General features: G+C 36.0%; 1 protein-coding gene across 2 annotated transcripts in view; it reads left to right on the top strand.

The window, feature by feature from the left end:
* Positions 1-17204, top strand: part of gabbr2 (gamma-aminobutyric acid (GABA) B receptor, 2) — a 180199-nt gene that overhangs the window by 78904 nt on the left and 84091 nt on the right. For both annotated transcript variants that reach the window (XM_088010203.1, XM_088010204.1), the window contains exon 3: positions 11409-11579. In XM_088010203.1, coding sequence (XP_087866329.1) covers positions 11409-11579 — 171 coding nt within the window. The remainder of the gene's footprint in view (positions 1-11408; positions 11580-17204) is intronic.

Here is a 17204-nt window from a genome sequence, read left to right as displayed (position 1 = left end):
TCCTTTAGTTGCAGGGCAACAAACCCAGAACCCACCCAGCGTGGTGGACTTTGTGCTGTTTGCATCACCCAACTTCATTGTTCTTTTGTAGTTGCAGGTAGATGTGCAAAGTTTTACTTTCTGTGATTCACTGCCACTTTGATGAGCTGACTGGAAATATTTTGGTCCTTCCATTTTGATTTATTTCTGGTTTGTTGACTTGAGGCAACATATTAATAACAATGAATGAACTTACATTCACAACCCCTATGGCATAAGCTGCATTTCAGTATTGACTTCAAAACATTGCCACCTATAAATCTAGACTAAAAACCCACCTGTCTAGAACATTGACCAACACTTTGATGTGCATTGACGGCCCTTGGCAAAATGTTAAAATTTTCTTGATTGTTGATTGGGGTCTTCTATGACTACGTTTTTTGTTTTTTTATGATGTAACTGCTGAAATGTGCTTGGCAAATAAACATGATTGATAAGTTCACACAGTATTGAACCTTGTAGGAATGACGCAGAGACCATCAAGTATTCATGTGTAATTATTTTAATTTTTCAATTTTCACCTCTCAGTCTATAAAATCTCAGTGTAGTTGTCTTTGAGAAATAGTTATGGACATTAAATGCTATTTCTATTCATTTTCTAACCAGTACTTTGAATACAAATGTTTCTTTTGTTGATCATCAACTAAACCAATGCCTATGAATCATTTATCTTGGAAATGCTCCTGAATCCAAATTTTCTATTTTCAAGTTTTTATAACTGGATCCTGTTTTTTTTGTTTGTTTTTTTTCCCTCAAAGACGTGACTATGAGAGACTAGTCATTTGGCAGAGATAGTTTTTATTAATAAGCATTTCTTTAACTTTCCTTGTTTAGGCAACGTCTTGACAACACCAGTAGGTAGATAAATTTGTATAGAAGGTTCATAAAAAAGCATCTGAAGTCCATAATCTCTTGAAAAACATTGAGAAAGCCTAGGGAACCAAAGATTAGATATAACAATGAAGAAGTATGAAAGAAAATGTCAGAATCTTTGGGAACAAAGTACACAACAATTATGGGAGATACAAACTTTTCAAAGACACTCTAGCACTAAAGACCTTTACCTTGGCTTGCTTCTAGTCCTCCTGTTTAGTCTAATTTATCTGAAGGTGCCTTTGGTTTCATCTCTTCTCCTTATGGCAAAAGAACAGTGGATCAACAAGAAGGGCTTTTAGAAAGTTGGCTGAGATCCACCAGACAAAGAAAAAAATAGTACATTTGAAGGACATTGGGGCGTGTCAATAGATTTAGAAAATCTTAAACTGGAATACAATATTTCTATTTCCTCACATAGCTATTGTTCTTACCAATAAAATATCAATAGGGCCAAGCAACAGGAGCTAAATCTGGTCTAATAAGCATGTAGGCTCCCAAACCAATCTTTGTGTCTTCAATAGTATGCATCCAGGAAGATGTATCTAAAATGTATCTACACAGGAAACTAAAGAGGACTTGCTATTGCAACTGAGAGCTCAAGCAAAGAAAGCCAGAGAGAAAGACAGGAAAAAAACCTAATGGCATGTTTCACATTGAGGGACCTTGAAGCCTGTGTCTTAGCGATGAGTCGCTGATATATACCCGGCGCTTTGAGTGTGGGAACAGGCGTTTATATCCAAGTCACGTTTGCAACAAAGCCTTGTATGGCACTATAATCATGGTCAGACTATAGAAGAAAGATAGAGGAGAAATGAAAGGTAGGTGGCAGCTCTTCTGAAGGTCTTCTTCCCAAAGCATTGTGGGATCTGTTTTTTTTTTTGTTTGTTTTTTTATAAACTCCAAGCGCTGATAGACGTTTGATTTTTTTTTTTGCGATTAAAACAATTAGATTTTTTTTTTTTGTGTGTACTGTTGTAGAAATATTTTCTAATATTTTAGCATGGTAGAACATTTGAAAACGTACATCTTCTGTCATTTTCAGTGTTGGGTTGGCCTAGCTTGGGAATTAGCCTTCAACATTTTTATTTGTCAAACTACAGTTTGCAATGGATGCTTTACATTCTGCATGATGTCGGGCTTCGCTAAAAGTATTTCCAGGTTAGTTTTCCTAGCTAAAATAACTTAAACATTTTAATTCAGAGAAATGAAATAATTCTGTCAACTTTAATCAAAAGTCCACTATAGCTGTCACTTAGTACCTAGAAAAACACAGATGGCATTTGTACCTTTTACGACAATAAAACCACAAACATTTCTGTAACTCATAATTCCATATGACCCACATGAACAGAATACAATTGTTAAGTGAAACAAAAAGATTTGTTTCTAAATGTTTTATAAAAACTAATTTGGGAGAACTCGTGTTCACTTTATATTCAACCTTTTTACACTGATATCCCTAAAGAAACAACAGTGTCAACAGTCAATAACGGGATCTCTGGCTTTGTTTACAGCACTTTGTTGATTTGATTGGCTGAAGCTCGATGGCAATGATGTCAGACAGATGTTTCACTCAGTATCATGCTTCAGTCTGTTTTCTTCAAGGACTCCCTTGGTGGTGCTGCATAACAAAGCCATCTGCTGCTTTGGGTAGTTTTCACTACCCACACGCACCTTTGTCTTTAGTAATGCTTATTTTGCCATCAAATACCTAAATAGCTTATACACTGCTATGTTAAAATGTATGAACCATTAAAATAAAAGGCTGGATTATGGTACCACTGTAAAAGATTGTTGGAGTGCCCCCCCCCAAAAAAAAAGGTGGAGAGCTTTATATTCAAGGGTGTATTTACACTAGCCTTGTTTTTGGCTCTGCTTAGTCTGAAAATTGAACTTTGGTCCATTTGTCTAGAAACTGATTTGTTTGGAGAGGGGAGAATGTGCAAACAAACGCAAACGCCAAAAAACTTAGGTCTCGGTTTGGTTGAAATGAACTTGACCCCTTGCCTGTACATTACTGTTTTTGGTGAATTTGGGAAAAAAAGAAACATCAGTTTACCTAAATATTGTCTTGGAGGCAGAGATTATGCTTAGAAGGCAAAAGTGATTACTTGCACAATAAAAAAGCAACGCAAAGGAGATTTTTGACGATTGTGGCAGTAGAGTAGCCACTCAAATTGAGTAGGAACATTTTAATCACTGGTGAAGCGTTCTCTTCTTTGGGATCCAGCAAAGCTTTTATCACTTGAATGAATGACAGTTAAGATGAATGATTCCATGCTACATTTGTCAAGTGAATAATAATTCAAGACAAAAAAGCAAGATGTAGCACGGATGAAATAAAGATGAATGAGCCAAGCAAGGGTGATGCTGTTAGCAGTGTTACCATGCAGAAAGAACATGTTAGGTTCAAATCCTTTGTACGTTGACCACCTGCGAGAAGTTTCACTTTTATTCCTTGTATTTATTGTGTGTTTTTTCTCAGCTTTGTAATCCTTTCCGAAATGATATATGTCAGTGACTTTTCTCTCGTGATGTGCATTATGTTGGTTTGGAAAAAAAAAAAAAAAAAAAAAAAAAAAATATATATATATATATATATATATATATATATATATATATAGCACTGTCGGGAAAGAAGACGGAGGCAGCTCACAGGGAGCATTTCTCAAGACTGACCCTGCACTCAGAAGAATGGTTAATGCAAAGCAGAGGAGGAGAGAAAATCAGAATGTTCTCGCTAAGAGTTTCCGTGACAGGCTAAGATTTAACACGGGGTGAAGACTATGGCAAAGTGCAATCACAATGTGTTGGGCTAAAGTAGATGGCTGCAATCAGTGCTGCAGCAGGCCCGTTCCCACTGGCACCAGGGCTCCAGAACAGATGTTATGTGGAGAGAATTTGTCAGTGGGCCTCTCTGTCTTTCAGACTCTGTTTTCAGGCACGTCTTTTTGGTTTTAACCAGCGCTGCTAGATTTTAAAAAATCAGCAAACCTTTTCTTAACAATTTTCTTATCTATTTTCTAAGATGGTAATGTTAGGCATATTAATAATCTAATAGCGATATATGTTAAATACATTGTACAGCCCTATTTGTAACCATCTCCAATGAATGTGTTGTAACTCAAGAGATTAAATGATACTGTACATGATGTGGGATTTTCCTAAGAAGAGAGAAGATTTTACTCAAAGTTAGACAAAGATTGCGGACGTATTTTTGATAAATACAAGATCTTTTTTTTTTTTTCTTTTCATAAACAGATGAAAGGTTTCACAAATACAAACTGTGCTTTAAAGAATCTGTAATCAACGTTGAATAATCCATGTTCGAGCAGTTAATTCAGCGCAACCCAGTTTATTTATTCAGCAGTTATTCACAACAAATGTCCCAATCCACTTAACAAAGCAAATACAGAACTAACGAATGGAGATGCACAGTGAATTCAGTAAATGATTCAAAATTCAATTACCTACATTCCAGTTTGACCCTAGTCATAAAACAATGCAGTCAACTGCAGTTTATTATGAAAACTGTTAAATGGTAAAAGGTCATTTTTTTCACCATGTTGATTTTCATTACCTATTTTAAACATTAATAATTATCTTAATCAAATGAATAAATTAATACAAACAAAATAATTTGCCTGTTAAGTAAAAAAAGCGCAATATTTTTCAACATCTTGTACATTTGACTATCTGATATTCATTCATGCTTTTAGAAAATAGCTTTTACTTTCCCCCAATTTTTTCTAAAAAAAAATTCATAGTGATAACCACTACACTACAGAAACTCATGCTCTTTGCAGTGTTCCTGGTAGATGATCCAAATTTTGTTAGACTAATGTCAACGATTGGCATGGAACAATGTCAAATACTTGCACCACAGATCCTCCCCCCTTCTGTGGCTCTTGAGGAATAATCTGTCAGCAGTAATCCAGCAAGCCTATGGTGGGTCACATGTTGGAAAGCTGAGAGACGAGCTACATTTGATTATTCAGTGCCGCTACCCGCTGTATACGGCCAACTACCATGAATCGAGTAGCTCATGTAGATATGAATGAGAGGAGATTACTGAGAAAGACGGACAGTAACTAACGAAATGAAATGTTTAGCAGCACTTCTGACTGTTAAACCAGTAGCACACATTGTACTACACGTATTTGTACTTTAACGTTTCAAGGCACAAGTTGGAGAGAAACTTTTTAATTGTTTATGAAGCCCGTTTAAAAACTAGCTTTTACTCTCTCACTTTAAATATGTGGACTCTTTTTTTTTATACAACCTCAAGTTTTATTCTGTTATTTGAGGTGTCTGCTTTAATGACTCTTTTACTCCATTATATTTCCTACCTGGTGAGCCGTCTTGTTGTTTTCAGAGTCCTAAAGTTCTTCAATTGGTATGGTGTGATATATTAATGAAAATATATGCATGGACAGTCTGAGCAACATAATCATTCATTTAGCTAACAAGTATTTGACTAATTGAGAGAAACGAGTCTTTTTGTCACCAGGTAATGGTGTGATAATTAAATATGGAAAAAAGCAAAAAGCAAGCAGGTGTTAAGACAGAAGTAAATTCTCCCTTTCTTATATTAATCATCCCCTAATTCTAAAGCACCCATGCTATACAAAATGGGACCATTATAAGCAAAACACATGCTTAATTTGCAAGGCTGGACTTCCGTTTCATACAAAATAGCTGCATGTTTTAAAATTCAGAGCCATGTAAAAGCCTTTTAGACATGGTCACGTACATAGCAGTAGTGGAACAGCATCTTGATGATCTTTTGTTAAATTAAAGAAAATGAAACTATCTACTTTCTACAACTAAGTGGACTGTGTGACTGAGACAGACGGCTTACGCAGACTTCCTTTCCACTGTCGCTGTGTGCTTGCTTAGTGTAAGGAGTTGTTTTGCATGGAACAATCCCATTATCTCAATAAGCATCACAAGTATTATAAATTCTATCTATTATGAATTACCGTGTAAATGAAGGTAGCCTGCACACTCTAGCATCTTAAATTTTGTCCCTGCTTTGTATGAAAACTGCATCTTGGTTCCCTTTAAGAACAGTGGCGAAATAAGCAAAGAAGAATGAGAGCATCTGGGTGTTTTCTATCTCTTCCTGTGACTCTGTGTTTATTTTCCACTTCCCGCTTTCTTCTGATGCTTAACTTATTGTTGCCTACGTTAACGATTTAACTGAAAATCAAGAAAAAGAGTCATTTCAGAATATTATTGGACCAAGTGGGACTGACGATGTCTTTTAGGAATCAGCTGTTGCAGCGATCTCCAGCAAAATGAAAGAGATGGATACACAGAGAGAGGGATAAATAAATAAAAAAACAAGATGTCTGCCAGCTGAAAAGATAGTAATTTGCAAATGTTGGCTGCCTCTAGTAAAATGTTTGCCTCCTCGTAGCATAAATTGCCTGTGTGTGGGCTTCCCCTGTGCTGCTCATATACTGCGTTTTTATAAACTGAGAAACACACGGCACCTTGTGTAGAAATGTCTAACAAGACTTACTTTGTTCTTTTATTGCAGTAGTATATTCTCAAACGGGGGGGGGGAAAGAGGATTTCATTTCACTAATTTAATTCACTGTGGGAAAGAAATTTCACAAATAGTTAGAAAAAAAAAATAATGATGGCACAGCTCTAATAAAAAAAAAACTTTGTAAAAGATTGCTTCATCACTGTGAAAAGGACAATCCTTCACAAAAAAGAACCATGAACAAAACAAACAGAAAAGAAAAGTCACTGCTAGATGAATAGAAGGAGACGGAGGGAAAGGAGAGAAGAAAAAAAACAACAATAATGGTCTCTACAGTTCAGCATCTGCTCATTAATCTTTCATAGACAGCCAAGTGGCAGCTGCAGGAAGCCCAGGTTATGGTATCAAATCTCAATTTATAAATAGAATAGTTTATAGAGGTAGGTGGCAGAATACCGTCAGACAAACTGCGCTTCTTCCCGCCTTTCTCTGTGGAATCTCAATATTTTCAACTTCCAGAGTGTGTGTGTAGCATTCAGCAATGCTATGTAGTCTGAGTGTAAGACATAAAAAAATACACATCTGTCAGCAGTGATGAAATGACGAAACTCGAGTGGAAAAACTGTCATATGCCTACTGTGTGTAATACATGTGCGCCATGAGTTTATGAAATTTTGTCAAAAATGTGTATCGACCAAAACATGCCCAATCACGTTTGGGGAAAGATAGGCTCCTAATCGATCCCCTGAAGTGCAGAAGCTATAAACACCACTTTTTTTTTTTTTTTTTTTGGCCTGATTGTTTACCAGACGCAAGAAAATCCTCTCATGAATCCTGTTTGCGACGGTGATGCTTCACTGCCACTGACCCCTATTGCTTCAAGGTCGGCTTTCTGACAGCTGAAGAATGGCAAAGTACCCGTAAGCTTATATCACGGCACAGGTGAAGTTAGGTGGAAGTCCGATCTTCCCTGCTCCTCAGTCCCTTAGACACAGAGGTGACAAGTGAGCCTGCTATTGATCAATGCACCGTGAAAGGACCTTATATTATATGGCAAGCTCATACCATTTTTTTTTTTTTTTTAACAACAAATAGACGCCAATAACTCACTGGGTAAAACAAAGTAACTGACTTCTTTCTTTATGTCTAACTTCTCTTGTATCTTTACAAACGCTTACCATGTCCTTAAGGGAATAGCTCGGGATCTTTAAAGCAAATATACATTAAAAAAAGCACGAGGCTATTAAACAATAAGCTGTTTAATAACAGCTCATTGTATAATGTTTAGATTAAAGTAAATTGTTATGTAGATTTGGATGGTATAGATGAGATGAATAAAACACAGTGTATATCAAATACAGTTAGAGTAAAAAAAAAAAAGTGAAAATAAAAAGCTGCCAAACTGGCATAAAGTGAGACGTGTGGCGGTGTGGTTCTGTTGGTCTGTGCGGTATATGTCATCATTATGCAACATGATTGGCATGATGGGTCTGAGGTTGCAGCAAGCTATGAGCAGTGAGAGGAGAGGTGAACGTCACATCATTCAGCTGTCTAGACGGGTCGTCTTTGTGCAAAGCAAGTCGTGATTCTCAGGTTCTTTTTACGTTGTTCGGTACGGGTGCGGCGGCTGCTCTGTCTAAACTGACAAATTCAGGCAATGTAACACATGAAACATTTTAGCTTTCTATGCTAAGTGTCTATAATGATGTTCTATTTTTTTATTATTAATAAGTTAATTTTATGTAAAATCTGATTAATTTGAAAATTCACCGGTCTACGGGTTTGACGAACTGTTCAGCTTGAACAAGTTTAGGGTACTTTATGAGCTGAGCTCTGTAAAACAAAGAACTGAGATTAAATCAGACAGGTTGTTTTTTTTTTTGTTTTTGTTTTTTTTTTCCTGTCAGGTTAACCAAAATTATTTATATCTGTTCAGTGCCATAATAATGAAAAATAAACCTCTTTTAGATAGTTTTTTTTTTTTTTTTCAAAGTCAGGAAATGTATATGCAGTTTATTTGAAACGTTGCAGTTTAAGCTATTTAATTTGAATCTTTGAATCAAATGTTTTGGGTACACTTCCATAAGTTTCTCACAGATGTTTCCTGGAATTTAGGAGCATTCGGCATGACAAAAAAGCTGTAACTAATCTAGTCTGTCCTTCACTTTGCTTGCACACACCTTGTGAGTTCTGCTAACTAGTTTTCCATGGGATTGAGATCAGAGTGTTGTTCCGGTCGTTCCATTAAATTGACTTTCTTAAATGGCATCCTTGGAAATCCAGCGTGTGGCGAAGCTTGGAGTTCCTGGTTTAAGTCTTGAAATGTCCATCTCTTTGTAAAACTTACAGACATGCCTATTTCTTAATATTGTCTCCATCCATTCCTTTATTACTGTTCATATAGGCAACTGGTTGTGAGTTTACACCAACCGGGGCTAATAGAATATGGATTCATAACCAACCCGCACATCTCTAGTCTTCTGTTATCTTTCCTTTGTTTATTGTTGTGGTTCAAGGGTCCAGTTCATTGAAGTCTTTATTCTCCTGTATGTTTCTATGTGTTTTTAGTACAAATTTCACGGTTTCTGTGTTTTCGAAAAGAGATTATGCTGTTATTTAAACTGCGGCGTGTGTGTGCTGATGCAACCATTCATTTTGTCTTATCTCACCTCTCTGCAACTGCCGCTTCATTATTCAAAGGCCAACCACACAGTTAGCACCAGCAGATCCTATTTCGAGAAAGTCCCACTAGGACCAATCAATGCTATTAGATCTGTCGGCATGATTAGACACACTCATGTGTTCTCCTTAACTTCTTTTGCTGGCCTGTAGGAAAGCTTGTGAGCCTTTTATTTATGGATAACCAATCCCAAGATATATCACTTAGGTGAGGATCCAAACAAAGAAACATTTAGACTGAACGAGTCTTTTAACATTAGCATTAAACTTGCTGTACGATATTCTTCATGGTTTGAATAAAGAAAGACAACATTTTACTGGGAAGAGATTTAAAGCTAAACTTACAATGAGGAATGAAACTGATGTTGGAAAGATTATTTTTATTTCATTTTTATATTATATTTTCAAGACTGGCTTGACACTGAGTCATCTTTGTGAACCAAACTAAAAGATTGTCTTTAGTTGCTGGAAATCTGCCAGTACTAAAGGAAGCCTGACCAGAGTTTGATTGCAGAAACTTTTAAAATAATATTGACATTTTTTATTTCAGCTTATTCAAAGTGACAAAAATTAAATAAAAAATAAATTATGAAATAAAGTTAGTCAATTAGATGATTAATTAATTTACTTTGTTTTATTTTATTTATTTATTTATTTTTTACAGATATTCAGTACCATGCTGGCCCACATAAATTAGCTTAGCCGCGACCGAAAATATAATTTTGTAAAAATTGAGACGCACACTTATTTGAATACTGAAATTGTTTTTGCCTGTTAGAAATATTGCCTCTGTCTGGTGCCAGAGGTGGGTACTTTGGTCTGAGACCTGAGAAGTGACTTGGACTCGAGGTCTAAAGAGAAGAGAATTGGACTATACATCTTGAGAATTGAATTCATCATTAGGTCTAAAAACTCGGGAATGGGTAATGTAGGCTAAATGACAGCCACTGATCAGACTACAGGCAGAATAGGAAATTGTGGCCATTTTACCCTTTTGCAAAAGGTTTCAGGCTGGGCATCTGCAGTAAAACATCTGCCAAGTACATGTACATGTGGGATGTGATGATTGGGGGAGTCAGATGCTTCAAGGTGCCAAAAAGGACAACAACAAGTGAAACACATGGGCAAACCAAAGATTGAATGGCATGTGAAAATTGTACTGCATAAAGCCAAATTATATAGTAGGATAAAGAAAAGATGGGGGGAAATATTTCATCTGTGGAATGTGTTTCACCCATGTGAAACAGACCTTAGCAGTGATGGGAAGAGTTGGACTTCTGTGGATGCAATAAAGATAATTTTTCATGTGATTTTTTGCAAAGGATTGTATAACTTTTGATATGCCTTTTTAAATAAAATGCGAATAAATATGTATCTTTACTTTTTCAAAACTCAAACTCCATTTTTAGTGTTATCGTATAAGAAATACATTTCGCTTTTCCTATCAGTAACACATTTCTTAGTTGAAAGAAGAAAAAGCCTGCCAGGGGAACGAATGATTTCTAACTTAACTGTAAATTTGGATCTTTCCAGTGAGTGATGATCTGATTGAGAAATAAAACCAGAGTACCTGTGCTGTACATTTTCAGTGTCTTGATAAAAAAAAAAAAAAACAGTTTTGTAGAAATATTTACGGAACAAATGTGAAGCGGTTTGGTTCACATTAACTCTGTTCCATCTTTCCATCTTTAGTTCAATAACCCTATAAAAGCCCTGCAAGACGTTTACACAGTAAAACATTAACTTTTTCAGTTTCATGCTCTTTTATTGTAAGACCGGTTTACAGAACTTGTCCTTCAAATATTCTTTGGTTGCAGCTGTTGAAGTTAGAAATATGTGCTGGTAAGGAGGCAATTACCGTTTGGTTTCAGGGTTTCGGGACATTTATGCTTGGTGTGTACAGAGTTGCATAGATCTCTGAGAAGCAATTCAACGAGCAAAAATATGTTTCACTTACCCACCAAGGGATGATTCAAATCACTAAGCTCCTTTTCTCTTATCAGACTACAACCACAGACTATTTCAAGAAAATGTAAAATGGTGCTTTGTTTTCACACATGCATTTAAAGCCAATTACTGTGTGCATTTCTGATTGTTGAATCGGTAATATGATGAACGCTTTACTCCAGAGAAATGCATATGATTTTCACCTAACTAGATTGTTTGGCACATGGAAACATTATTTGTAGTTACTACAAAAAACAAACCCTACAAAAGAAGTCAGAGCATGAAAGCAAACTCCTACTTATGTTGTGTTTAACTCTCACAGAATGATTCAGTGTCGACTGTAATTTTATTTTGTCATCTTCTGTCATTCCAGCTGTCATTTGCTGCGACCACTCCGGTTCTGGCAGACAAGAAGAAGTACCCCAACTTCTTCCGCACCGTCCCGTCCGATAACGCTGTGAACCCAGCAGTTATCAAATTCCTTAATTACTACAACTGGAGCCGGGTGGGGACCCTCACACAGGACGTCCAGAGGTTCTCAGAGGTCAGTTCTTTGTGTGTGTGTTCTGTATAAAGACCACGGTATAAAGATTAAACCTGAACGAAACTTGAAAACTACATTAACTTTAACGATAGAATGCTGAAGTTTGTGAAATTTCATATTCATAATTGTAATAACTTATTTAATTATTTTAATTTCTTGGTTAGCGTTTGCTTTTTTTTTTACTGTATTTGACTCACATAAAAACAAATACTCTAGGATATCTAAACATTGGGGTGAATTTTATTTATTTATTTTTTTGCATTTATTTGCAGTTTTGATTATATTTTATGCACTTGTGTTGTAAAGACCGTTTTTGAAATTGAAAGATATCTGTGTATATTGTAACAGTTTACCAATAACCTACCAACAACTTGAGAAGAAAAATAATTAGACATTAGGCATAATAATATTGTTAAAGAAATGTCGAAAAGATTATTTTCAAATGAACAACATTTTAGTTTATTTCTAAATGAACAAAATCCCCAGAATAAGGCTGAGTAGCTACTCTGCAAGCCCTGTCTCGGTAAAATAAAATCAGATACTGGGTCCAAGATGAGGCTCCAAGTGTCAAATACCTGAAAGGAGAAATCCTGCAGTCATTTGAATATGTCTTCTATTAAACCCTAAACGTCTGCAAAGGTCCCGAAAGTGCATCTGCACGTCACTGAAGTCATAAATGTTTCTACTTAAAACATTATCTTTTACACCAACCCTTTAGAGTCTAGTTTGCATGATTTTCTGTAAAAGCCTCAATATTTTTTATTGCCAAAAGAAACATTTCTGCCAAGTGAAACATTGTTCTTTATTTATATGCGCGTTCCTTCTTCAAGTTAAAATATTTGCTATGAATATATCTGTTGGTTCTTGGACAAACTTGGGACCTAATATTGATAGGGTAAGACTTAATTTACTTAATTTGGGGCTTTTTTTCTCCCCATCATATGCACATTTCTCTTACATCTTAGTGGTGTAAGAAGAGAAGCTATTTTAAGGAAATAAAATATCTAAAATGTAATACTATAACAGTCATAATTTGATCTCTGAGACTGGTTTAGTTAGAGATAAAAGTGTTTCTTTTTGCTTGTTTTTTCTTTTAAAAATTAGATCACAGTTTTCTTTTCTGAATTTCTGTTACCCCAGTATCATAGCAATGACCTTATAACATAACTTCCTCTCAACATATCTCATTCAAATGCTTTGTCTGCACTAAAGAAAATTCACTCACTTCGACATGAAGGACCTTATTTCTAAATTTTGTGCTATTTCATCAATTAACAACAACTTGGGGCATGCATACCCTGTATATAGAATATTAAACTTTCAGCCTGAGATAGAAATCACCGAAGAAGAATAAAAATGGGGGGCTGCCAATGACACCTTTTCAAAATCAACTTAATCTGTCTTGACATAGAAGTTCATCAAATACTCCACACCTTTCATCCCAGTATGAGTGCAACATAGAAACAGTAACACAAATACTTTATAAACATATCAGTTGATGATTTATAAAAATGTGTCTATTTTTAATGGACATATCCATGTAAGGTGCTTTTTTTTTTTTTACTTATCAACTTGTACATGGCAATTTTAAAAACGGTGCCCCAGCAACTTCAGTGGCGAAAATTCTAAAGGAAAGTTTCCTAGATTTGTGGATAGTGTTGCTTACCCAACATTTTGTGTCTCCATAGATCTAACTCGGTGCTCTGTGGATTTTGCTAAAGCCAGAACAGTTTAACTCATCAAGACCTGATGCAACATATGAGTAATTCAGTTTTCATTCCCAGAGAATGCCTCAGGCCTGAATAAGTTAACTCATTAGAGCTCTTCTCATTGTGCCTCTATATAGGAGAGACATTTTCAGGTTTTATTATGGGGAAGCATTATATCAATATTATATGCCTCAATTTATTGCGCTCTCATTTAGGTTGAATGTTTTGCCTCAAGCTGATTCACCAACTATAGGTGCAGCTGAGAGCACACTAATCATTAATACTTTTTTTTTTATAATTATCATTAAGATACTATGAGTATGATTTAAATGGATGACAGTCATTTATATTAAATGTATAGTTATTTTCTCTATAGTATTTTTTGCCCATGGGACACAAAAAGTCCTAAGGGACTTGCTGTAATCTCTGAAGGTTAGATATTTTAAGAGATTTCTCATGAGATTAAACACACCTGAAACAAAAGCTGATCATTAAATCTGGGAAATCTTGACTGTTTATAAAAGGGGGATGACAAATAAACTCTCATCATTCATATCACTGGCCATCTGAGCAACTCAAACTGATGCAAAAGTCACCTTTTAATTTGTTCATCACATTTTATTTGTTGTTTACTGATAAGTGATACTTTTGATGAAATAGCTCAGGTTGAAATAAGTGTCTCCTGGATATTGTGTTGTGTGTAAACCCATAAGACCAAGACCCCTAAGGAGACAATAAAAAGAAAGTGAGGTTAAAAAGCAATGCAAGATGGGAAAAAATTTTTGCAATCAGAATATTATTGTGAAATTTTAAAATTAAAAAATTCTGTTGGTTCCATTTGGTCTTGATATCAAGGCAGGTCTCTATCACCACCATCTGGAGAGAGAAGTGGAGGATTCATTCATTAATGATGAAACTAAAAAGAAAAACACAAACACAAAACCAGAGTTGGACCACAGACATTGTGGAGTAAGGTACATGTAGATAAATAGTCACTGGTACATTCATCAAGTATCTAGTGACAACAGAGAACAGTGAAATCCAAAGACGGCAATTAAACAAGAAAACCCTTCCTAAATAAAGCTTCAGAAGGAGTTAATCTCATAAGATCTTCCAACCACAAAGGGCAGTGAGTTTTAAAGATGATATATCTTTTACTATTTGCAGCCCAACAGAATACATGCGTGTAAATGAGAGGGGCATCAGTTCAACAGTTATGTGACACGGAGTAGAAATAAAGAAGAGAACTTTTAAGTACTTAAGGTCAACGGTCCAGCTCAGTGGAGAGCGCGGAAGTGAGGTGAAGCAGTGTGTGCGAGCAGGTTGGAATGCATGCAGAAAAATGTCAGATATGATGTGCGATAAAAGGGTTTCAGCAAGAATGAAGGGAAAGGCACTGCAAGCAATGTTATATGGTTCAGAGATGGTGCCAATGAAGAAAAGGCAGGAGGCAGAACTGGAGGTTGCACGGCTTAAGATGTTGGATAGATCAGGTATGGGTATGTCAGAGGGACACCTGATATTAGATGTTTCGTGAATAAAGTCCAAAAGGCCAGAATGAGATCGTTCGGACATTTTAAGAGAAGAGACGATGATTGATTTGGGAGATGGATGCGGAGTTTGGAGTCATAAAGGTTTGGAGAAGAAGACCAAAAAGGAGATTTTTGGATCTGGTGAAAGAAGACTTTTTATTGAATTTCTTAGCACCCACAGGCAAAGTAGCCTGGCGTTGGTGTACAGAACTTGAAATTGATTTCTAGACATAGAACGATCCTTATATTTGCTCTTCAAAGAACATTACCGCGTTACAGGATTCATTTAACCCTCCAGTGTTGCCGCTCTGAGTCACTTGAAACACACTGGATCGATTGCTTCTAAAGTCCTACTTCTGAGAGAACATGAATCAACCCTTTAGATCAAAGCTGATGGTTACATTAAAGAAAATGGTTATTCAAAAATTATGTGGATCACCTCTCAAACAGATGCAGCATCAGGTCGGAGGAAAAAAATCCTTTGTGTAGCTTCCTGCATTCAGTCAGGCCTGCAGTACATGTGCGTCTATTAAATCAGCACATTGCAGAATACAGCATAGATTTTTATGCGCTGGCTGAAGTAATCATCACCATTAGTTACTGACTCAGCACTTGTCACATTCATAATCAATTTAGTTCAGTTAAAAAATACTTTATTAATACCAAAGGGAAATTAAGTGTTGCTGTAACTCATATTATCAAAGTTTCTTCTAAGTGTTGCTGTATGCAACTCCGAGTTGGTTATCAAGAAGCCTCTGACTAAGGACGCTCTAAAAATATAGGTTCCTTCCTTGTTTGGTCAACAATACAACGTTAACCGTTCAGCGCATGATGTTGAGGGTCTCCCAACGGCCTTTTCTCGAAAACATTCAACAATACAACTCCAAAGATGCCTTCCTGCTTGAGGTGTCTCACAAGTTGGTGGCTTATGATGATACACAGTTTGCCAAGGTAATATTTGAAAATTTGTAGTGATGCTTTATGAAAACTCTGACTTCTTCCCTTGGCAGTTGTGAGGTGTAACTGTGACAGGTTAAAGAAACTGACTTCTAGCGAGTCTAGAGTGTGGATCAAATCACCTGTTTTTTGTGCTATCCCCCCCCCCCCCCCAAAAAAAAAAAAAAAAACAATGTATGCAGGTCCTTCTCAGTCCAGATTGTGGACTGATGCTGTAATGATGTTAACATACAAGGGAAAGGGGATTTGGGCTGTGAGTTCCAGTTTTGAGGTTTCAGGAATGTATTCCCATTTCACTGGCTGTGGTCATAATGTAAAGCATTATTTATACATTTGATTTTAATTCTTGCAGTATCATAAACCATATCAGGTATGAAAATCTTAATAATAATAAAAAAAACATGACAGATACATTGAGAGAGTAAGTAAATGCAATAAACATTAGGATAATTTGTTTTACTTCTAAGAGAGTAGGATGTGGAGAGGGGGGAGGGGGAGTATGTATGCGAAGTCTCATTGTAAATCTTGGAGAGACAAAATCCCTTTATCTCTCTCTTCCTGAAGACACCGAGGGGCTTAGGACAGGCTGAAAACAGACAGCCAGATTCAATCAGCCCACCACAAGATTGGCTTCTAATCCTGATTTACAAATATTCAAGCATCTCTTCCACACTTCATGATTCTTGCAATCTTCTGTCAAGTTCAAAGCTTGCTGTTTTGCAGTTACTTTTGGAAATTATTCAGTGTTACACTTTTTTTCTGATGAAAAATTAAGGTTTTGCATAGTCATAAATAAGGGGGTGGGGGGGAACTAAAAATGAGGAGACTTGCTTTTGCATAATCTTTCCTTAATATTTTGTTCAAATGATTTAATTTGTATTAATCACAATGTACACTAAACGCTAATGTGGATATTGTTTACAGCTGTAGTTATACCAATCTAATTCTGAGTGTAAAATGTATCCCCTTTTCTTCAGTTCAGACACACAGAATGACAACAGTACAAACAAAGGCAAAATACTAAATTACCACCGATGGAGAATATTCCCTCAGCTATTATATTCTGTGGAAAAATAGCAAATTGGCACAGAAGTATGTAATTTAACAGCTAAACAGCCTAGACTTGTAAAGCCTGCCCAGAAAAATAAAATATTGATACTGTCAGTTTCTTGACCATGTTTTAGATTTATGCCTTTCTCAAATAAAAGTTTTAATGTCTTAATGTCACTGAATTCATTTTAAATAGATGGAATAACAAAACATGTAGATATTTTAGTGCAAGTCAGTACCAGTCTTGGTAATACTGCTATTTTTTCCCCCTTAATTTACACTTATAATCCTAATCCTAAGTATTGACAGCTGATATCTAAAACCAGGTGATCTGTCAGCCAGATCATTAAGATTTTAAGTTATTTTAAATTGCCTTG

Source organism: Poecilia mexicana, unplaced genomic scaffold (assembly GCF_051168715.1).
Source record: "Poecilia mexicana isolate PSO_F unplaced genomic scaffold, ASM5116871v1 scaffold_11, whole genome shotgun sequence".
NCBI lineage: Eukaryota > Metazoa > Chordata > Actinopteri > Cyprinodontiformes > Poeciliidae > Poecilia > Poecilia mexicana.
The sequence above is the reverse complement of the archived record's forward strand: the minus strand, read 5'-3'. Positions and strand labels throughout refer to the sequence as shown.